Source organism: Ailuropoda melanoleuca, chromosome 8 (assembly GCF_002007445.2).
Source record: "Ailuropoda melanoleuca isolate Jingjing chromosome 8, ASM200744v2, whole genome shotgun sequence".
Classification (NCBI taxonomy): domain Eukaryota; kingdom Metazoa; phylum Chordata; class Mammalia; order Carnivora; family Ursidae; genus Ailuropoda; species Ailuropoda melanoleuca.
The window spans coordinates 58,550,034-58,574,352 of record NC_048225.1 but is presented as its reverse complement, the minus strand read 5'-3'; the positions used below and the strand labels follow the sequence as shown (position 1 = coordinate 58,574,352).

At 36.9% G+C, this 24,319-nt stretch overlaps 3 protein-coding genes across 2 annotated transcripts; 1 reads left to right on the top strand and 2 right to left on the bottom strand.

Moving 5' to 3' along the window:
* The window catches only part of LOC109490533 (olfactory receptor 56A4-like), a 195,089-nt gene that overhangs the window by 69,068 nt on the left and 101,702 nt on the right, over nt 1–24,319 (top strand).
* Nucleotides 66–1,031, bottom strand: LOC117803380 (olfactory receptor 688-like). The gene has a single exon (XM_034666476.1). It carries the CDS (start codon nt 1,029–1,031, stop codon nt 66–68), a length of 966 nt encoding a protein of 321 aa, XP_034522367.1.
* Nucleotides 13,399–14,364, bottom strand: LOC100481273 (olfactory receptor 56B4). The gene has a single exon (XM_002924998.4). The coding sequence runs from the start codon at nt 14,362–14,364 to the stop codon at nt 13,399–13,401; it is 966 nt and encodes a 321-aa protein (XP_002925044.2).

Genomic DNA, 24,319 nt, shown 5'->3' with positions numbered 1-24,319 from the left:
TTGCACTCCAAAGCCTGTGCTCTTTCTGTAATACCAGTTATAAAACCCTGCCATTGAAAGTTGGCTCACTTCCTGGACACATTGGCACCCAAACCAAGCACCTTCTGGGAGCCCATTCTCAGCTCCTGGGTCCGGAGGGCATACACCATGGGGTTAAAGGCTGGGGGCATGACATTGTGTAGCACATTGAAGAGAGCAGGGATGACAGGGACCTTTCTTCCTGCCAGCTGGGTGACAGAGACCACAATAACAGCTGTGTAGAAAAAGAGAATGAGGATGAGATGGGAGCTGCAGGTACTCAGGGCCTTTGATGTTGCTTCAGCAGAGTTCAGCCTCAGCACGGAGCGAATAATCAAAGCATAGGAAGCAAACACCAGACCCATGTCACTCCCAACCATAACCCATACCAAGGCCAACTGGTAAAATCTGTTAATAGTGATGTCATCACAGGCCAGACTAGTGACCCCCAAATTAGAGCACAGGCAGTGGTCAATTTCATTCCTGGAGCAGTAGTGTCGCTGGGCAGCCAGTACAGGCACTGGGATGGTCAAGAGGCCATTCCTGAGCACCATGGACAGTGTGGCTTTGATCACAAAAGCCTCAGTGACTATGGCAGGGTACTGAAGAGGGTAAGAGATGGCTACATATCTGTCAACAGCCATGCAGAGGAAGATGCCTGACTCCATGCCCATAAAAGAGTGGATGGCATAGATCTGAGCAAAGCACTCAGGGAGGCTGATGGCCTTGGCATCAAACCAGAGAATGGCCAGGATCTTGGGCATGATGGTGGTAGCCAGGCCAATGTCCACTATAGCCAAGACACCAAGGAGCCGATACATGGGCTGGTGTAGGGAAGGCTCATGTTGGATGGTGATTAAGATGAGGATGTTGGCAGCAAGTGCTAAGATATAGAGAAGAGCGAGGGGCAGGGAGAGCCAGTGCTGCCACTCATGAATGCCTGGGAACCCCATGAGGATGAACTCAGACACTTGGAACCTGGAGCTATTGGTCATACTCAGGGTGGTATCCATATCATGCGATGTCTTCTTCTCAGCATCTATCTGTGAATTAAGGGGCAATAAGAGTAGGCTCTGATAAACTCAGCTGAGACTCAGAATTTGCGTAGAAGTATGAGATTCATGTATAATAACTCAGTAAGTCCTTTTTAACATAATGTATCCTCAACCCCTTTGACTCTTGAAAAAAGTTTGGATAAGAACAAGAGAAGAGCCAAAACAGATTCTAACATAAAGATTTTAGCAGAATAACAGTGAAGATTTACTGGCTTTGTTTTCTGGAAATTCCAGGTAGATTTTTGTGTGTGTGTGGGAGGAATGCAGACGCACAGCAGAAGACTTGCACATTACAAAGAACCCAAAGTTAGAGGGCAGAGGTGTTTTCTCCATTGCTGGGGATCTTCAGGAGGAGACCAAGCAGCCACACGGAGAATGCTGACCGTGTTTTTCTTTTAAACAGTGCCTGTGGTTGACAAATGATTTCTGACAAAAATCATGTCATTTAATCTTCACCCAACAGGGGTTGGTATTTACATATAAGGTTATGGAGGCTGAATGATTTGTCTAGATAAGAATCATATTTTGAAAACACTAGTAAGTGAGAAAACTTCAGCAAAATTTTAATCTCTGGCATCAAATCATAGCTAAAAGGTCAGTATCTGTAGGAGTATCACTTGTTTCCTCTTCTGATTATGAAAGTAATTTAAAGACACACATTAAGCTATATTTTAAAATCATCAATTTTATTAATAAAATATTTAAGGAGAAAAGATTACCACCAGACTTCCTAACACTTTCAGAGTTTTATGTGGTTGTAGGTTTAAAGCAGCAGGCATTTATTGTGCACATTTAGACCGTTTTATTTAAGTCGTTTCACAGCTCATTATTGGTCCTCTAAATACTTGGTCCTCCTCATTCTCACATTCTCAGTTTTGTTCCTTATTGAACTATTGCAGACTATTTTCAAGAGTTTGTATCAAAAAGCATATAGGCATTATGGTTTTGGAAACCTCCAATACCTGAGAATTCTTTTTTATTTTTTTTAAACTTTATTTGTGAGTAATACCTTCCCTTTTCAAATATTTAGTATCCATATTGCCTTTCACATTGCTGCCTCTCTCTTCATTTGATGGCATTAAGTGTAAGATCAAGGCTCTATCCCTCACTGCCTTTGTGAAGAATGAATGATCATGCCATTTATAATTATAATAAACATATAGTACTGAAGAAATTGAAAAAGAAAAATAAGAAAAACATAAAACAGTAGCACTTTCAGAAAACAAAAAAAATGTTAAGAAAAATAACCATAAATCAAAATCCCAACAAGCAAACGTAATGGTTTTTAACATTTTAGAATATTTAATTTTCAACATTTTTCTTTGCTGAAAGAAAAATTTTTTATGAAGTTTCATATAAGTGGAATTCTTCATCCCGTGCTTTTTCTTAGCATTGTACATATAAATTTTCTGATGCATTGGGAAACTTTATAAACATTTTTTTAAAGACTTTATTTATTTATTTGACAGAGAGAGAGACTGCCAGCGAGAGAGGGAACACAAGCAGGGGGAGTGGGAGAGGAAGAAGTAGGCTCATAGCGGAGGAGCCTGATGTGGGGCTCGATCCCAGAACGCCAGGATCACGCCCTGAGCCGCAGGCAGATGCTTAACGACTGAGCCACCCAGGCACCCCATATAAACATTTTTTTCAGTGGCCACTAAATGATGTCATATGGCTTTTATAATCTTTTCCCCAAATTTTGTTTGGTTTTACATACTGTTTACAAATTTTAAAATACACACACACACACATATTTGGATATATGTACATTGTACCTTAGACAATTTTTAAATGTTTCCTTTTTAGGTCTTATAAACTTAAATAGACCTCTTTAATCAAGAATTTATGGGTTGTCTCCATGGGAATCTGTGAATTTCTTAAATTTATATGGAAAAACTTCATATATATTTACATTATTCTGGGGAGAGGAACTGTTTAGCTTTCATTGAATTCTCAAAATATTCCATTATTCAACCAAAAAACAGTTACAGAAGACCATTCTTCACTCAAAATTTTGACCAGGATTCACTTCTCTATAGCTTTTAATTTTTAATGGTTGACCTTCTGCTTTGTGATGCAACTTACTTACATGGGATTAGTTTTTCTGTTAAAGAGAGGTATGTAAATAAAGTGATTTTACATAATTAAACAATGGTTTCCACATGTCTTACCAAGCGATTATTATGCCTCTTTTGTAACGTAATAAATTTTTATATATATAAATTCTATGTGGGCACTCAATTGTTTCTATTTTTTTTTTCTGGTAAATTTTGTGCCAATATCAAACTGAGTTAAACATTTTAGTTTTATAATAGATTTAATTCACAAGAGGACTATATTCCCTTATTACTTATTCTCTTTAATTTTAAAGTCCTTTTTCATGTGTTTATTTTCTGGATTAAACTTGGATTTCCTATATTGAGTTCTAAAATAGCAGTTTTGGTTGGGAGTGTGCAAAATTTGTAGCTTAATTTTGGAAAATAAAGTTGACATCCTTATACTATCAAGTCTACTCATTCATCAAATGTGGATTTTCCCTGCCTTTGTTTAAATCTTTAAAAATTTTTATTAAAATTATGTACCTCTGCACTCTTATTATGATTATTAGTATTTTGAGATATTTTGAATGAATATGAATTTTTTCATGATGTATTCCAATGTGTACTTATGACCTATGGAAATCCAGTGAATTTACCTTTTTTAGTGTTATATTGGTTTTTGTTATTTTCTTTTGCATTCATTCATTTTGCTAAACTTGTGCTACTTTTAAACATTTTGTGAGTTTTTTCTGTCTTATCACAATTAATGGTTGCTGGTAAACCAAATATTTTGGGTTTATTATTTTATAAATCACAATTTTATTTGTTTTGCTATTTCTGTCTTGTGTATCATCCATTTTGTAAACTATCATCAATTTTTAAATTTTTCCCATTAATGCTCTTTTTCTGATTTTCTAGGTATAGCAAAAAGTTGCTTACAGGGCATCTGGCTGGCTTAGTCCATAGAGCATGCAAGTCTTGATCTCAGGGTTGTAAATTAGAGTCCCATGTTGGGTGTAGAGATTACTTAAAAATAAAATCTTAAAAAAAAACACAACAAATCCTTTTTAAAAAAAGTTTCTTGCAAACAGTGCTATTTTCCCTCTTTACAAATATTAATATATCTTAATCTTTGTTTCATATCTCACTGAAACAGTTGGAAATTCATGATCAGTGTAAAATAAGTATGATGGCAAACATCTTCAGTTTTTTTTGGTTGATTTAATGAGAACTCAGCTTCAATTTATATTAAATATGAGGTCTTTTAAAAACAATCATATGTCTTTTTTTGGGTGTAATAAAGCAATGTTTTGTTTAAAGTTGCTTTTTGTTCTAGGAATCATGGGTGTAGAATTTATTATTCTAGGCCCATCGGTTTATCATTGATTTATTGACAATCTTGGAACTCAGTCTCATTTCTCTCCTGTTTCTTAGTCACAGAATTTAGTCTCTACCAAAGTCAAGAGGCTGAGAGAAGGGAGGTACTAGAGGTGAAGAATGAAATAAGTAGCACCATAGAAGGCAAAGATAAGGCATATACTGACTAAATTCTGACATGAGGAATAGAGTTTCTTACAGGATGGTGGGAAATACCTGGCCCCTCATCTCTCAGGGTGCAGGTCATTGACAGGTTTACTTACTACTTCAGGAAGGTCTTGGAAGAGACCTGCAGTGCCTTCTGTAGCTGTGTCTGCTCTCCTGGCTTCAGCTGCGTGTGTTCAGCCTTTTGTTGTTCAGAACAGATTCCTGTCCTTGCTTGCCACCCCGGGAGTCTGGGGTTACTGTATAAATTAGATCTGTGAGATGCCTGATCCTGGTGTGGTGCTCTCCAGGCCCTCCCTACTTTATAACAAGCATCCTCCAGGGTCTTTTTTGGCATTGCGATGGGAATACAACCCAAGTGCTCTTAGGGGTTAGTCGTAAAATGTTTTTGGGTCCATTCAACTCTAGTCCCAGGGCAGTCCACCAGATGGATAGTTTTTCACTCCAGGTTCCCCAAGGATTAATCCTTGTCTGAAAATAGTGCTCTTCATTCCAGGAAGGCTTTGAAGTCTCCCTGTCTCAAAGTACATCTTTACTCTATATACTTTCCAGAGATTGCCCCTGTCTATTTCCTGTATCACAAACATTATGAGTTACCTCTTTATGTTGCTTCCTCATCCTCACCTCCTGTAGATTTCTTGTCTCACTGCAATTTAACTTTTGTTTTAACATTACCTAGAAAGTGCTCTTGCTAATGATCTCAAGTGCCAAAAATAGTGGATCTTAACTGAATGTAATCTTACCTAACCCTCTCTATTTGTCTGTGTTGATCAGTTCCTTTTTCAGGACCACTTGCCTCTTTTGTCTTTCATGACGTTGTAATTTTAGTGTTAATTAAACTGGAATAGAAGAGTGATATAGAATTTATATTTAGATCAAATGTTCCTTAGAGATGGATTCTTTGATCATTTTACCTAAAATAGCAGTCCTGACCCTATAATTCTCTGCTCTATTTATCTCTATGGCACATATCGCAACATGTCATATTATTAAGTCATTTATTTGTATTTTTCACATTAAAATCTAAGCCCTCGCAAAGCCTGCTTTTTGTAATTTTTGTTCACTGCTCTGTCCCCAGCACCTAGACCAGTTCCTGGCACATAGTAGATATTTTATGAACGTTTGTCAAATAGATGAATGAATATTGAGAAGAGTGAATAGAGAAGCAGCCTAGAGGAATTTCATAGTGTGATGCTTACATTCATATGCAGTGACATTTTACCTTTTTTTGTTTAATAATACATGTATTCTAGCTACATATACTATTATTAAATAAAACCTTAATTTTTATTTTAATTTTATCAAATTAGCTTAAGAAACTCCATTTATTCCTTTGTTGCTTAAGGACTGCTGTCAGAGATTCTAATAGTTAAAAATTACTCGAAATACAGTAACATTGTGACGGAATGGAATCAATATATATTTAAGTTTTTATTTTAATTCCAGTTAGTTAGCATACAGTGTTATATTAATTTCAGGTGTACAATATAGTGATCCAACACTTCCATATATTCCTCTGTGCTCATCAAGATAAGTGTACCCCTTAATTCCTACCACCTATTTAACCCATCCCCCTACTTACCTCCCCTCTGGTAACCATCAGTTTATTTTCTATAACTAAGAGTCTATTTCTTGATTTCTCTCTGTCTTATTTTCCCCTTTTGCTTGCTTCTTTTGTTTCTTAAATTCCATGTATTAGTGAAATTATATGGTATTTGTCTTTATCTGACTGACTTACTTTGCTTACTATATATATATATGTATATCCCACATCTTCTTTATCCATTTACCAGTTGATGGACACTTGGGTTGCTTCCATATCTTGGCTATTGTAAATAATGCTGCTATAAACGTAGGGCTGCATGTATCCCTTTGAATTATTGTCCTTGTATTCTTTGGGTAAGTACGCAGTAGTGTGATTGCTGGATCATAAGATAGCTCTATTTTTACCTTTTTGAGAAACCTCTGTACTGTTTTCCAGAGTGGCTGCACCAGTTTACATTCCCACCAGAAGTGCACTAGTGTTCCTTTTTCTCCACATCCTCACCAACATTTGTTGTTCCTTGTGCTGTTGATTTTAGCCTTCTGACCGGTGAGAGGTGATACCTCATTGTAGTTTTGATTTGTATTTCCCTGGTGATGAGTGATGTTGAACATCTTTTCATGTGTCTGTTGGCCGTCTTACGTCTTCCTTGGAAAAATGTCTGTTCATGTCTTCTGCATGTTTTTAAAATTGGATTATTTGTTTTTTGGATGTTGAATTTTTTAAGTTCTTTGTGTATTTTGGATACTAATCCTTTATCGGATATGTCATTTGCAAATATCTTCTTCCATTCTGTAGATTGCCTTTTAGTTTTGGTGATTATTTCCTTTGCTGTGCAGAATCTTTTTCTTTTTATGTAGTCCCGATAGTTCATTTTTGCTTTTGTTTCCCATGTCTCAGGAGATATCTCTAGAAAGAAGTTGCTATGGCCTATGTCAAACAAGTTACTGCCTGTGCTCTCTTCTAGGATTTATATGGTTTCAGGTCTTACATTTAGGTCTTTACTCCACTTTGAATTTATTTTTGTGTATGGTGTAAGAAAGTCGTCCAGATTCATTCTTTTGTGTGTTGCTGCCAGGTTTTGGAATGGAATCAATATTTTGATCCATGTGCGAAAATTCATTTTTTTGCTATAATCAAAGATACGTAATGGTTTAGCAATTTTGTTTAATAGAATATTACATTGTTTGAATTTTGTAATACATTGCAAAGTGAGGTGTAGCCTGCTAAAATTAAGGTATACCAAGTCATACATTATTATTGTCAAGCTATAGCCAAAGAAAGTCACAGACTTGCCAGCACATTTGGGAAATTTGCTGTTGGACTGCAAAAAAGCATGGTCAGGGGAGTAAGCAATTCTGGTGCAACAGCAATTATTTATATTCTTAATTTTGGTAACAATAAATTTGTAGTTGATAAAAAATGTGAAGTCGTAACCAAGAAGGACTTGGGAATAGCAATGTGTTGTTCAGGACACTGTAGAAAATGCTATGGAGATAAATGGTATAGATTTCCAAAAGAAGAACATTGATAAGCATTTCGTAGGCTTATTCTCTACCTGAAATCACAACGTTTTTCAGAAAATCTACAAATATCTAAAATTATCTTCTCTAATAGAATGTCAGTTGCTCTGGGAATGACTGCTGTCTGATAGTTTCCACTAATGAACTTGCCCAAAGGAAAGGTAAATATGCTCAGTGGGTTTCTTCACGGTATCAGAGGGACTAAGTGATAATGACAATTGAATAGGATGGAATTAGGCATATTTTCAATCACAGACAATGAATTGGCCTAAACTGGACCTTTGATAACAGAATAATAAGATGAATCTCAGTATGGCATGCAAAGTTATGGAACACTATGAACTTGCAGAAAGGGAATGTAAAAATGGTCATATTGATGCTTATTAGCAAAACCCTTTTGTGAACCCAGACGTGGCCTAGCATCAACAAGTAGATGTTGTAATCCACTTCCTGGAGGAGTCTTGGGTTACCTGAGATGAGTGGTCATGAGATTATTCTAGTGATGCTATCATGGGCAATAAATAAATAAATCAGTCTACTCCACTGACTCCTTCTGAAGCTCAAAATTGCTCTGTTTGTCAACAAGGACAACCAGAAGCTCAAGACCACTATGCATCACTACCAGATTGACATGTAGCTAGCAAGTGGAGGGTATTGATGGTTCCTGGCTTCGATAGGGACATATTCTGGATTTCAATGTGCATATCTGGTCATGGAAGCAAATGCTTCAAATATCACCACAGGATTAGAACAGAAAGTATTTTAATCTGGATCCTCTGTTTATATAGATCCATCTTCCAACAGACTAGTGAAAAGATGCTCAACATCACTCATCATCAGAGAAATAAAAATCAAAACTATAATGAGATATTATCATGCATCAGTCAGAGTGGCTAAAATTAAAAAGATAGGAAATGACAGGTGTTGGTGAGGATATCGAGAAAGAGGAACCCTCTTGCACTGTTGGTGGGAGTGCAAACTGGTGCAGCCACTGTGGAAAACAGTATGGAGTTCCTCAAAAAGTTAAAAATAGAACTACCCTATGATCTAGCAATTGCAGTATTAGGTATTTACCCAAAGGATACAAAAATACTGATTTGAAGGGGCATATTCACCCTGATGTTTATAGCAGCATCATCAACAGTAGCCAAATTATGGAAGGAGCTCAAATGTCCATTGACTGACGAGTGGATAAAGAAGATGTGGTAAAAAGATACAATGGAATATTACGCAGCCAATAAAAAGAATTTAATCTTGCCATTTGCAAGGTTGTGGATGGAGCTAGAGAGTAGTGTGCTAGGCGATACAAGTCAAAGAAAGACAAATATCGTGTTATTTCCCTCATATGTGGAATTTGAGAAACCAAACAAATGATCATACGGGAAAAAAAGAGAGAGGCAAACCAAGAAACAGACTCTAAACTATAGAGAACAAACTGATGGTTACCAGAGGGCGGGTGGGTTAAATAGGTGATGGGGATTAAGGAGTGCAGTTGTTGTGCACAGGCCTTGTAGGAAAGTGTTGATTTACCATATTGTACACCTGCAGCTAAAAACTAATATTACACAGTATGTAACTAACTGGAATTTAAATAAAAACTAAGAAAAAAAAAAAGTACCCATCTTACTGCCTTACACCATAAAACCAGAGGAGAAAAGATTGATCTATTATCTGGAGTGATTAAAGCCAATTAACTAAGGGGAAATTAGGTTGCTTCTATGCAACGGAGACAGGCAGGCTATGCTGAGAACCCAGGATATCCCCCGAGGTGCCTCATGGTACTTCCATGCCCACTAGTAAGGGTTAATGGAAAAGTATACTAACTGATAAAGGGCAGGATGACTGAGAATTCAGACCCTTTAGGAGTGAAGGTTTTGGATACTCTGCCAAGTTTTGACAGAGTTGGGATAAATATGGTAGACATCAATTATGACCTTGTGAACTGTTATAGAAATTAGAGCTGTTGTAGCTATGAATATTTTGGATTTGCTTTTAATAAGTGAGCTGCTATTTTTATACATGAACAAGGCTTCTCTTTCCAGTTTTATTTTATATACAAGTTATTGGAAGTTAACTTTACAGTTTCGTGTGTAGTAGGTAACAGAATATTTGATTGGACTCTGACTGAATTTGAGGTATAGCAATGTATGCAATGTATGCAATGACTCTTGGGATTGTGCATTTTGCTATTTTGGGGAAAAGGTGAGAACTTCTTTGTATAAGGAGTAGCTGTATCTTTTATGTCTTTATTATTTATTTATTTATTTATTATTTTTTAGCTCTTTTAAGATAGAAATATTGAGTTGTTTTATTGTTGTGTGGGAGTTCAAATGTGCGTGAAATGGTGCATATGGAAGCTGAGTCGTCAAAGGTGTGAACGAGGCTGTTAATCAACTTATTGTGCCTCAGAGCAGTTTTTTGGCCTGCTCTGTGAAAGGATTTGGAGGCTTTATGTATATGCCTTTATCCACGGGAATGATGCTAAACTTTGGCAGTAGAGGGCACTGGAGAGACATCATAAGGAGAAAGGTTTTTTTTTTTTTTTTTGTCTTTAAGCGAGGTAAAATTCAAATAACATAAAATTCAGCATTTTAACCATTTTAAAGTATATAATTCGGTGGCTTCTAGCACATTCACAATGCTGTACAACTATTACTTCTAATTATAGAACTTTTACCATCCTCCAAAGAAACCCTTTTGTACACAGTTGTTTCCCATTTTCCCTTTCCTTTAGGCCATAGTAATTACTTAGCTGCTTTCTGTCCTTACGGATTTGCCTATTTTAGATATTTCATACAAATGATATCATACAATATGTGTATTTTTCTGCCTGGCTTTCTTTCATTTAGCGTAATATTTTCAAGGATCATCCATGTTGTAGCATGTATCAGTACCTTTACTTTTTCTGGCTGGATAATTTTCTATTGTATGGGTACATCACATTTGTTTAATGCATTCATCAGTTGATGCTCATTTGGGTTGTTTCCATATTTTGGCTATTAGGAATAATGTTGCTATAAATATTCATGTACAAATCTTTGTGTGGACATCCTGTTTAATCAAAGAGCGGCCTCACTCAAAGACTGTTTTATTTTCTCCATAACTTCACCAACACTCTCTATCTGTATTTTTTTTTTAAAGCTGTTTTTTTTTTAAACATTTTATTTATTTATTTGACAGAGAAAGAGAGAGCACAAGCAGGGAGAGCAGCAGGCAGAGGGAGAGGGAGAAGCAGGCACCCGCTGAGCAAGGACCCTGACGCAGGGCTTGATCCCAGGAAGCTGGGATCATGTCCCAAGCAGAAGGCAGACACCCAACCGACTGAGCCACACAGGTGCCCCACTATCTGTATTTTTAATCATAACCATCCTCGTGGGTGTGAAGTAGTATCTCATTGTGATTTTGTTCTGTACGGTAATGAAGACACGGCTAATGCTGTTTTAAAAAGACAGGTTCAAATTAAATTGTCAACTGGATATGAAAATACATGTGCTAGAGAAGACAAATAGGCAATTAAAAATAAAATAGTGTGACAGTATTACCATCACATAAGGCAAAACAATGGGTAAATACAAAGCACATGACAGAGAGGAGTAGTTCATAAAGATAAGACAGAGTGCGCATCCTTTTGTACAGTCATGGCACATAGAGTGGAGAGAATAATTAACTGCTCTTATCTTTCTGTTGTGTCAGAATTTTTGCTGAAACTCCAGGTTAGATGTTAGATGTTTACACATTTTCAAAAGAACTGAGAGACACATCCCCAGAGAACTGTTGAAAGTGGTCTACACTTGGGGCTCCTACACATAGACTTATGGTGTGTGTTTCTGAATGAATGAATAAATAAATGAAAAAAATGTGTGAATAAAAGTTTGGAGGCAGCTTTGAGGATGACTGAACATTGCTATTTACCATTTGATGAACTTGTTTAATCGTTCAACCCAAGCACCTATTTCTTTGTGAAAAAGGGTTAATAGAAGAGTAGAATAGAAGCCTAACAAAGAAGGCTGCTATGAAGACTATATGAAATGAGCTGATCCACTGTGGGAAAGTGGACACTGGAAAGAACGCTTCAAGGTTATGTGTTGTTATTACCCTAATCCTTTGGGGTGGAAACAGTGGAGGTTGGCTTAAGTTCAAGCCCTTTTCTGTGACTGTCTCTTGCATACCTTTTCTTATTGGAGGATTGCTTCAATCTGAATCGGTGGCTATTGTCGGTCAAGGGTGAAGTAATAGCTCCTCTTGGAGAAAGTTTATAGTCTCTGTTTTTGGGTAAGTTTCCAAACATTACTCTTAGGATGGCTGGTCCCACATTATGGACTGACTTCCTGCATGTCTGCTGTGCTGCCCAGTGCTCACTTTCCTGGTGGGATGAGCTTCTGGTGTTGCTTAAGCCCCGAGCTGTCTTCTAAGAGGTTGTTCTCCAAGATGGACTCATGCAAACTTTCTGAGGTCATTCTTCATATCATGGTCCAGGATATGTGATACATAGGTCTACAGACTGTCTTACACTGCTGACCAACCACATCATGTATTAAGCATCTGTCATGTGCAGAGCTCCTGTACTAGGCTCAGAGAAGGTACAAAATGAACATGGGTCAGCGCTCTTATACTCAAAAGTGTACCTTTTTGTTAGATGTGCAAACGATAAAATTTAATTTGGATTTAATTGATTATTTGGAGCTACTTTTCTAGGGCATTTTCTAGGACCATTTTCTTCTTTTCCTAAGAAGAAAACTTTGCTGCATAATTGGATCAGTTTTTCCATGTGTATATCATATCTGAACCTGTTTTCTTTATTATTCTTTTGCTTGTCATGGCATGCTGTGACTTTGTGAATCAACAAAATGCTATGATTATTACTACTTTTAACTTGAAGAATCGAAGCAGAGGGAGGTTTCATAGGTTCCTTAAGATAATGTAGAAATTCTGAAACAGAGCAAGAGGAACAGGGAGAATAGTGCAAAGGTTATGCAATCCGACTTCCAAGGAGTAGAATCCCAGCTCCCCCACTTGAAAACTATGTTGGTGGGGCAAGTTCTGTAACCCCCCTGTGCCCTTGATCCCTTAACTGTACATTGGGAATAATATTGTATGTGCCTCACAGGGTTATTGTGAATATTAAATCATACTCTGTGTGTATGTGTGTGTGTGTGTGTGTGTGTGTGTGTGTGTATTTCAGTTATCTGCCCTATGAGAAGTACTTAGCAATTGTTAACCATTAATTAATTAATTGATTATTATTATTTTTGAGATTATCTGGTACAAAAATAAAACTTTTTTCTCTGTCTTTTTAAAATAGACATTTATTTATTTTCTTTTCTTTATTATGAAAATGACATGAAAAACAAATAAATATGTACAAGTGAGAGTCAATTCATGCACAGTTTTAAAGTCTTCATTTTCTATTACTATTAGTGCTATGTATAGGAGTATCAGTCTCAGAATGGCATCCGTGGTCAGCAACATTTCACTTTTCAATTCTTACTTATTTTCGTAACTGGAAATTTCATTGTAATTTTCATATGCATGTTTTGATCAATGAGACTGACAGTTTTCATGATTTTATTGGTTATTTTTTCCCGCTAGTGAGAGATAAAGGCAGATTACAACCAAGGTATAATGAGATCTAAAACCTCTGTCCTTTCCTCACACCTTAATGGCCTTGTAAAGCTGAGTTACTTAGTGGATGTATCTTCACTCAGCCCAAGCAGTCTCTGGAAGCCCAGTCTGAGCTCTGGCATCCTAAGGGCATAGACCATGGGGTTGAGTGCAGGGGGGATAATATTGTGCAGCACATTAAGGAGTACAGGGATTAGGGGGATCTTTTTCTCTGCAAGGTGTGTGACAGACAGCACAATGATACCTGTGTAGAAGAAGAGGATGAGGATGAGGTGGGAGCTACAGGTCGCCAGAGCCTTCGACATTGCTTCTGGTGAGTTCAACCTCAGCACAGAGCGAAGGATTAACACATAAGAAGAAAAAACCAGAGCCATATCACTCCCAATCAGGATCCATGCTAAGATCAGTTGGTAAAATTTGTTCACAGTGATGTCATCACAGGCCAGACTGGTGACCCCCAAGTTAGAGCACAGGCAGTGGTCAATTTCATTCTTGGAGCAGTAGTGTCGCTGGGAAGCCAGTATAGGTACTGGGATAGTAAACAGGCCGTTCCTGAGCACCATAAATCCTGTGGCTTTGATCACGAAAGCTTCAGTGACTATGGAGGGGTATTGAAGAGGGTGACAGATGGCTATGTATCTGTCCACTGCCATGCAGAGGAAGATACCAGATTCCATACACAAGAAGCAGTGGATGGCATAGATCTGAGCAAAGCACTCAGGGAGGCTGATAGCCTTGGCATCAAACCAGAAGATAGCCAGGATCTTTGGCATGATGGTGGTGGCCAGGCCCATGTCCACAACTGCCAATATGCCTAGAAAATGGTACATAGGCACGTGCAGCGTCGTCTCATGTTGGATGGTGATCATGATGAGGATGTTGGCACAAAGAGCTAAGATGTAGAGCAGAGCCAGGGGCAGGGAGAGCCAGTGCTGCCACTCGTGAATGCCTGGGAGCCCCATGAGGATGAACTGGGAAATCTGGAGGCTGGAACTGTTGGTAACAGTAGCGGAGGGATCCATGGTACAGGTGCCCCGTTCTCAGTGTATGTCCATAAAACTGAAATAGGAGGAAGATGGCATTTGAAAGTTCAGCTCAGGGTCCTCATAATGCAGACTCCCACCAACGATCCAGTTTCTTTTAAGTGTGAATAACCCTCAACATTTTTTTTTTTGCTTCTGGAAATATTCCACAGGGGAGTAATAAAACAAGCCAAAATTTGTTCTAAACATAAAGGTTGGAATTAACCATTTATTATTACCACTGTCTATCTAATAAGCATGTTCAAATGTATTGATCAAGCATAATCTTTTTACTAACAGATAACAAATATTAATATTTAGTTTCCTTCCATTTTTCTATTTTATAAATTTAAGCATTTCACATCATTATATGAGGATAATGTTGTATTTTGCCCTTGTATTTAAGTATTGTATTCTAGAATATAAAATAGGCACTCGGTAAAAATTTATGATGTGGATGAATAAATAAACTACAACTTTCCAGTATCATTGAAAGCAATGTAGAATCTTAATTTTGATGACTGCTTTATATTTCTATATTTGGTTGTTCCATAATTTAATCACCACTATCTTCTTTTCAGATTATTTCCTTTAAGTAGAATTTTTAAAATGATACAAGAGTGATATGTACGAAGAACATAGCCATTTTAAAATTTTATTTTCAGTAATATTTTGATTTTAAGTGTCATGTGTGTACATGGTTAAAAGTCAAATAAAATAAAAAAATACAAACAACAGACAGTAAGACTTTGGTCTCCCAAATCCCTTCCTTTTCACCAGAGGCAGCTAGTAGCCCAGTTTCTTAGGAATCCTTCCAGAGATAGTTTTTGCGTGAACAAGAATATATGTATATTTTTCTTATAAAAGACAAAAGCAAATGTTAGCATACTAATCATACTCTTTATCCTTTGTTTCCTTTCCTTTTCTTTATTACTTAATTATCTTGGACACTGCTCCATATCACAAACTAGATATGCCTCACTGTTCAGTGATTGAAGTGTTCAATCACTGTTCATTGATTTTCTACCACATGGATATTTGATAATTTAATGAGAATTTCTGACATTCAATTTGTTTCCAGTATTTTGTTACTGTAAAAAATAATGTACTAAATGTACTGTTCATGTATCTTTATGCATACGTATAAGCTTATAGGATAATTTCTAAGAGTGAATGGGGGGTGTAAAATGGAAAAAGAAAGACTTGGATTGATATTACCAAATTGTTTTTCAAGAAGTTATTCTGCCCCTGTATGAGAATGTGGATATTTTAAATGCTCTTAATGTATACTGAAATGTTGCTTCATAGAAACACTGTAGTACTTTACATACCTAGAGTTTGCTCAGGACTGTGTTTATTTCACCACATCCATCCATCTTATCATATCACAAATTAGGAATTTTAATTCAAAAATCTTTATTAATAAGTAAGTAAAAATTGGTATTTCAATTTTGGTTCTGTTTTCACTTCATTGTTGAGTGACCTTTGACATTTTTTCTTTTTTTTTTTTTTTGAACTTTGACATTTTCAGAGATTTATTTTCCATTTATATGCTTCACTAATTTTCTCTTTTGTCTTTATGTGCAACTTAACTCATAGTATTAAATGAAATAATGTTTTTCAAACCTCAGCGTGGAGTCTAACAGTACAACCTTATTAATTTGTATGGATTTCATTATATCTTTTTTTTAATTTCATTATATCTTAAGGATATTACCTCTGTTGGATTTTCTGGAAATATTTCCTCCAATTCATATTCCATTAAATTCGATCTATCTTTTCTAAAAAATGATTTACACACATTATGTATACACAAACTTTTATGTAGTCATAACAATTGTACTTTTTATACTATTTTGTGACTTTTAAACTTTTAATGATGTAAATTCCAGTATTTTAATAAATATTTACTAGCATATTCTTCATGGAAATTTATTTTAATTTTTAAAAGAATTTGGAATTTCTGGGGTGCCTGGATGGCATAGTCAGTTGAGTGTCAGTCTCTTGGTTTTGGCTCAGGTCTGATCTCAGGGTTGTGAGATTGAGCCCTGTGTTGGGCTCCACGCTCAGCAGGGAGTCTGCTTGAGTTTCTCTCTCCTTCTGTCTCTGCCTCTTCTGCTGCCCCCCACTCCATTCTCTCTCTCTCTAAAATAAATAAAAAAAAAAGAATTTGAAATTTCACATGGAGTGAAAAAAGTATCTAAATTAATTTCTCCCTACTAATAGTTTAACCATTGTTTCAGCACCATTCAGTAAATGAGACTTCTTTTTTCCCATTATTCTGAATGCTCTTTTTTGGTCATATATTAAATCCCAACATATTTTAAAGATCACTGACTCCCAGGACAATCTTTTCTGTTTTTAGTGTCACTACCAATTGAATCATGTATTTACCACACAGTAGGGGAGATTCTTAGTAATAACTTCAAAAAATGTTTTAAATTAGTGTTAATTTAAATGCTATTTTTTAGAATATTATATTTAAAAATACAAATTAATTAAGGAAGAATTGATGTCTTTACCCATTGATTCTTTCCATTCAGAAATCTATATGTTTTTCCTGTTTGTCATAGATATTTTTGGAATTTTTTCTATTATTATTACTTTTGTCTCTCTTTGAATTTCCTAATTGGCTACTATTACGTAAAAAACCTACTGATGACTACTGTTTTTTAAGACACTTTCCAAAATATAGCTCTTTTACACTATTGCTTTCCAAAGCTAATAGTTTTTTAGTAAATTTTCTGTTTCACATTTTTTTGGTAGGAGAATATATTTCCTACCATTAGATAAGTTTGACTATTGTAAATTATTTTGTATCATATTGAAATGCTTATACATTTCTAAACGATATAAGGAAATGGTGATAGTCAACATCTGTGTCTAGGTCTGGACTTGAAGTAGAATGTCTTTAGAACTTTCACTTCAGTGTGCCACTAGCTAATGCTTTTCTGATGAATGGTCTCCATTAGTTTTGGTGATTTGATGCCTATTTCTAGTTCTTGATTTTTAAAAAAAATCAGAAATGGGTAAACTCAATCACTATCTTTTTTCAGGATCTTAGATCTATAATTTAAATGAAAGGATCTCCTGCTGGCACCATTCTTTCAGCTTTGACAGTATGCCTCCCCAGTGTCAGGCTCTGAGAGGCAGGCTTTGGTTGCTCTTTTGTCAGGCATGGGTTTCTACTTCCTCTAACATGTCCCGAGGATTGCTCGGTCTCTTTTTTTTCTCGCTTGTTTTCCAGACCTCAGGCTTTTGTCTCTGTAGGGGAGATCTTGAGGAATAAGAGGGCCAAAGTCAGAAGGATCAAAAGAAGGAAGCAAAGTGAGAAAGCCAAGGATGGGGAGAAAGAGAGGCAGAGCAACCAGAACCCAGGGCTAGAAACACAGAGCAAGAAAATGGCCCCCTCCCCACTCCTCCCCTCCCCTTCCTTCCCCTTGGCCCCTGGTTACTCCCTGCTAGAAGGTCCTGTAGAGATCCTTTCCAAATGGAACTGCCTTCTGTAGCTGCTTCTATTCTCTTGGCTACACCTGTCTTTTATGCCCTTGTTGCTGGGAGTACAACTTCTCCTCTCCCCTGGGGCCTGGGCTGTTGCACAGATTGGAGCCCGAAGTTGCCCTAGACCTTCTTGGCTATTCCTTAGGTCCTCTGTGAGACTCTCTGTAATCATTTTTCCTGTGTGAATCAAGGCGTGGTGTCTTTTTGACATAGCCACAAATGGCCCCAATGATCTTAGAGGAATTTCAAGCTTGGCTCAGTGAATAGAAATACTCAGCCCCCAGTCCCATGGAAAGCGCTATTAGGTGGTCACTCTGTCTTTAAAATTTTTTTAATTTTTTAGGTTAGCCATTTACTTTTTCTTTTTAAAAATTTTATTTTAAGTTTTATTTTAGTTCCAGGTAGTTAACATACACTGTTATATTAATTTCAGGTGTACAATATACTAATTCAACACTTCCCTGTATCACTCGGCTCTCATCACAACTGTACTCCTTAATCCCCATCACCTAATTAACTCATCCCCTCACCCACCTCCCTCTGGTTACCATCCATTTGTTCTCTATAATTAAGAGTCTGTTTCTTGATTTCTCTCCCTCTTATTTTTTCTCTTTTGTTTCTTAAATTCCTCATATGAGTGGAATCAAATAGTATTTGTCTTTCTCTGACTGGGTTATTTTGCTTAGCATGATACTCTGGTTCCATCCACGTCATTGCAAATGGCAAGATTTCATTCTTTTTTATGGCTGAGTAATATACAATGAGATATTATTCAGCCATAAAAAAGAATATATATATATCACATCTTCTTTATCCATTCATCAATTGAAGGACACTTGGTCTTCTTCCATATCTTGGCTATTGTAAATAATGCTGCTATAAACAGGGCTGCATGTATCCCCTCGAATTAGTTCTTTTATTCTTTGGGTAAATACCCAGTAGTGTGATTGCTTGATCATAAGGTAACTCTATTTTTACCTTTTTGAGGAACCTCCATACTGTTTTCCAGAGTGGCTGCACCAGTTTGCATTCCCATCAAAAGTGCACTAGTGTTCCTTTTTCTCCACATCCTCACCAACACTTGCAGTTTCATGTGTTGTTGATTTTAGTCTTCTGACAGGTGAGAGGTGACATCTTACTGTAGTTTTGATTTGTATTTACCTGATGATGAGTGATGTTGAGCATCTTTTCATGTGTCTGTTGGCCATCTTATGTCTTCTTTGGAAAAACGTCTGTTCATATCTTCTGCCCATTTTTTAAATTGGATTATTTGTTTTTTGGATGTTGAATTTTTTAAGTTCTTTATGTATTTTGGATACTAACCCTTTACTGAAGATGTCATTTGCAAATCCCTTTCTAATTTATTTTTGTGTTTGGTATAAGAAAGTGGTACAGTTTCATTCTTTTGCATCTTGCTGTCCAGTTTTCCCAACACTATTTGTTGAAGAGACTTTTTCCCATTGGATATTCTTTCCTGCTTTGTTGAAGATTAATTGACCATATAATTTTGAGTTATTTATGGATTTTACATTCTGTTCTATTGATCTATGTATCTATTTTTGTGCTAGTACCATACTGCCTTGATCACTATAGTGGTGTAATAGAACTTGAAGTCTAGAATTGTGATGCCTCCAGCTTTGCTTTTCTTTTTCAAGTTTGCTTTGGGTATTCGGGGTCTTGTGGTTTCATACAAATTTTGGGATTGTTCTAGTTCTGTAAAAAATGCTGTTGTTATTTTGATAGGGATTGCATTAAGTGTATAAACTATTTTGGGTAGTACAGATATTTTAAGAATATTTGTTCTTCCAACCATGAGTGTAGAATGTCTTTCCATTTCTTTGTGTCCTCTTCAATTTCTTTCATCAGTGTTTTATAGTTTTCAGAGTATAGGCCTTTCACACCTTTGGTTAGATTTATTCCTAGGTATCTTATTATTTTGGTGCAATTGTAAATGGTATTGTTTTCTTAATTTCTCTTTCTGCTGCTTCATTATTGGTGTATAGAAATGAAACAGATTTCTGTACATTGACTTTGTATCCTGTGAGTTTACTGAATTCGCTTATCAGCTCTAGCTGTTTTTTGGTGGTGGTCTTTCGTTTTTTTTGTTGTTGTTCTTCCAAGTTTTCTAAATATGTTTTCTGCAAATAGTGAAAGTTCTACTACTTCCTTACCAATTTGGATGTTTTTTATTGCTTTTTGTTGTTTGATTGCTCTGGCTAGGACTTTCTTTTTTTTTTTTTAAATGATTTTTTATTATATTATGTTAGTCACCATACAGTACATCCCCGGATTCCGATGTAAAGTTTGATGCTTCATTAGTTGCATATAACACCCAGTGTACCATGCAATACGTGCCCTCCTTACTACCCATCACCAGTCTATCCCATTCCCCCACCCCCTCCCCTCTGAAGACCTCAGTTTGTTTCTCATAGTCCGTAGTCTTTCATGTTGCATTCCCCCTTCTGATTACACCCCCTTTCTTTATCCCTTTCTTCCCCTACCGATCATCCTAGTTCTTATGTTCCATAGATGAGAGAAATCATATGATAATTGTCTTTCTCTGCTTGACTTATTTCACTTAGCATTATCTCCTCCAGTGCCGTCCATGTTGCAGCAAATGTTGAGAATTCGTTCTTTCTGATAGCTGAGTAATATTCCATTGTATATATGGACCACAGCTTCTTAATCCAGTCATCTGTTGAAGGGCATCTCGGCTCCTTCCATGATTTGGCTATTGTGGACAATGNTGGACAATGCTGCTATGAACATTGGGGTGCATATGGCCCTTCTCTTCACTACATCTGTATCTTTGGGGAAACCACCCAGTAGTGCAATGGCTGGGTCATAGGGTAGTTCAATTTTTAACTTTTTAAGGGACCTCCACACTGTTTTCCAGAGTGGCTGTACCAACTTGCATTCCCACCAACAATGTAGGAGGGATCCCCTTTCTCCACATCCTCTCCAACAATTGTTGTTTCTTGCCTTGTCTATCTTTGCCATTCTAACTGGCGTAAGGTGGTATCTCAGTGTGGTTTTGATTTGAATTTCCCTGATGGCTAATGATTTTGAACATTTTTTCATGTGTCTGTTAGCCATTTGTATGTCTTCATTGGAAAAGTGTCTGTTCATATCTTCTGCCCATTTTATGATTTGTTTATTTGTTTCTCGTGTATTGAGTTTGAGAAGTTCTTTGTAGATCTTGGATACCAGTCCTTTATCTGTGGTGTCCTTTGCAAATATATTCTCCCATTCCGTGGGCTGTCTCTTAGTTTTTTTGACTGTTTCCTTGGCTGTGCAGAAGCTCTTTATCCTGATAAAGTCCCATAAGTTCATTTTATCTTTTATTTCTCTTGCCTTTGGAGATGTGTCGTGAAAAAGGTTGCTCTGGCCGATGTCATAGAAGTTGTTGCCTATGTTCTCCTCTAGAATTTTGATGGATTCCTGTCTCACATTGAGGTCTTTCATCCATTTGGAGTTTATTTTTGTGTATGGTGTGAGAGAGTGGTCAAGTTTCATTCTTTTGCATGTAGCTGTCCAATTTTCCCAGCACCATTTATTGAAGAGACTGTCTTTTTTCCACCGGATGTTTTTTCCTGCTTTATCAAAGATTAGTTGCCCAAAGAGCCGAGGGTCCATTTCTGGGTTCTCTATTCTGTTCCATTGGTCGATGTGTCTGTTTTTGTGCCAGTACCATGCTGTCTTTGTGATCACAGCTTTGTAGTACAGCTCGAAATCCGGCATTGTGATGCCCCCAGCTTTGTTTTTCCTTTTCAACAGTTCCTTGGAGATTCGGGGCCTTTTCTGGTTCCATACAAATTTAAGGACTATTTGTTCCAGTTCTTTGAAAAATGTCCTCGGTATTTTGATCGGGATAGCATTGAAAGTGTAGATTGCTCTGGGTAGTATGGACATTTTAACTATGTTAATTCTTCCAATCCATGAGCATGGAATATTTTTCCATCTTTTTATGTCTTCCTCAATATCTTTCAAAAGTGATCTATAGTTTCTAGGATATAGGTCCTTTACGTCTCTGGTTAAGTTAATTCCAAGGTAACGTATGGTTTTTGGTGTTATTGTAAATGGGATGGATTCCCTAATTTCTCTTTCTTCAGTCTCGTTATTCGTGTATAGAAATGCAACTGATTTCTGGGCATTGATTTTGTATCCTGCCACCTTACTGAATTGTTCTATAACTTCTAATAGTTTGGGAGTGGATTCCTTTGGGTTTTCCATATAGAGTATCATGTCATCTGCAAAGAGAGACAGTTTGACTTCTTCTTTGCCGATTTGGATACCTTTGATCCCTTTTTGTCTTCTGATTGCTGTTGCAAGGACTTCTAGTACTATGTTGAATAATAGTGGCGAGAGTGGGCATCCTTGTCGTGTTCCTGATCTTAAGGGAAAGGCTTCCAGCTTTTCCCCATTGAGAATAATGCTTGCAGTAGGCTTTTCATAGATGGCTTTTATGAGATTGAGAAATGTACCCTCTATTCCTACACTCTGAAGGGTTTTAATCAGGAAAGGATGCTGTATTTTGTCAAATGCTTTTTCTGCATCAATTGAGAGGATCATATGGTTCTTGAGTCTTTTCTTGTTGATATGATGTATCACATTGATTGATTTGCGAGTGTTGAACCATGCTTGCATCCCAGGTATGAATCCCACTTGGTCATGATGGATAATCCTTTTAATGTACTGTTGGATTCTATTAGCAAGGATCTTGTTGAGGATTTTGGCATCCATATTCATTAGAGAAATCGGTCTGTAATTCTCCTTTTTGAGGGGGTCTTTGCCTGGTTTGGGGATCAAGGTAATATTAGCCTCATAGAATGAGTTTGGTAGCTTTCCTTCTGTTTCTATTTTTTGAAATAGCTTTAGGAGAATAGGTATTATTTCTTCTTTGAATGTTTGGTAGAATTCCCCAGGAAAACCGTCTGGGCCTGGAGTTTTATTATTTGGAAGGTTGTTTATCACTGACTCAATTTCTTCATAGTTAATTGGCCTATTTAAGAAATCTATTTCTTCCTGTTTCAGTCTTGGTAGTTTATAGGTTTCCAGGAAGGCCTCCATCTCTTCCAGATTGTTTAGTTTTTTGGCATATAGCTGTTGATAAAAGTTTCTAATAATCCTTGCAATTTCAATGGTGCTGGTCGTGACCTCTCCCTTTTCAGTCATAATTTTAATAATCTCAGTCCTTTCTCTTTGTTTTTGGACAAGTTTTGCCAGTGGTCTATCAATTTTATGGATTCTCTCAAAGAACCAGCTTCTAGTCCTGTTGATCTGCTCTACTGTGGTTCTGGTCTCTAATTCATTGATTTCTGCTCTAATCTTGGTCAACTCCTTCCTTGTCAGTGGGTTAGGCCTGTCCCTCTGTTGCTGTTCCAGTTTCTTGAGGTGAGAATATAGAAACTGCATTTTAGATTTTTCTATTCTTTTGAGTGAGGCTTGGATGGCTATGTATTTCCCCCTTAGGACTGCCTTTGCAGTATCCCATAGGTTTTGGACCGTTGTGTATTCATTCTCGTTGGTCTCCATAAATTGTTTAATTTGTTTTTTGATTTCCTGGTTTATCGAGTCATTCTTGAGCAGGATGGTTCTTAGCCTCCAAGTGTTTGAGTTTCTTCCAGGTTTTTCCTTGTGGTTGAGTTCCAATTTCAGAGCGTTGTGGTCTGAGAATATGCAGGGGATAATTTCAATCTTTTGGTATTGGCTGAGACCTGTTTTGTGTCCCAGAGCATGATCTATTCTTGAGAATGTTCCATGGGCATTTGAATAGAATGAGTATTCTTTGGTTCTGGGGTGTAGTGTTCTATATATATCTATGAGGTCCAACTCGTCGAGTATGGCATTCAAAGCCTTTGATTCTTTGCTTAGTTTTTGCCAGGGTGTTCTGTCTATTTCTGATAGTGGGGTGTTGAGGTCCCCTACTATTACTGTGTTCTTATCTATATGTCTCTTTATTTTGGTTAAGAGTTGGCTTGTGTATCTTGCTGCTCCCCTGTTGGGGGCATATATATTAATAATTGTCATATCCACTTGTTGAATACTTCCTTTAAGAATAATATAGTGCCCTTCTGTATCTCTCTCTATGGCCTCTAGTTTAAAATCCAGTCTATCTGATATGAGAATTGCTACTCCAGCTTTCTTTTGAGGTCCATTTGCGTGGAAGATGGTACTCCATCCCCTTACTCTAAGTCTGAATGCATCTTTGGGTTCAAAATGAGTCTCTTGTAGACAGCAAATGGATGGGTCATGTCTTTTTATCCAATCTGCAACCCTGTGGCGTTTTATGGGAGAGTTTAAGCCATTTAGATTGATAGAGATTATTGACAGATATGATTTTAATGATGCCATTTCTCTTTAAAGTCTTTGTATCGGTTGTGACTTGCTGCTCTGTATCACTCTTGGGGCCTTTTTACCTTTATAGAGCCCCCCTTAATATCTCCTGTAGGGC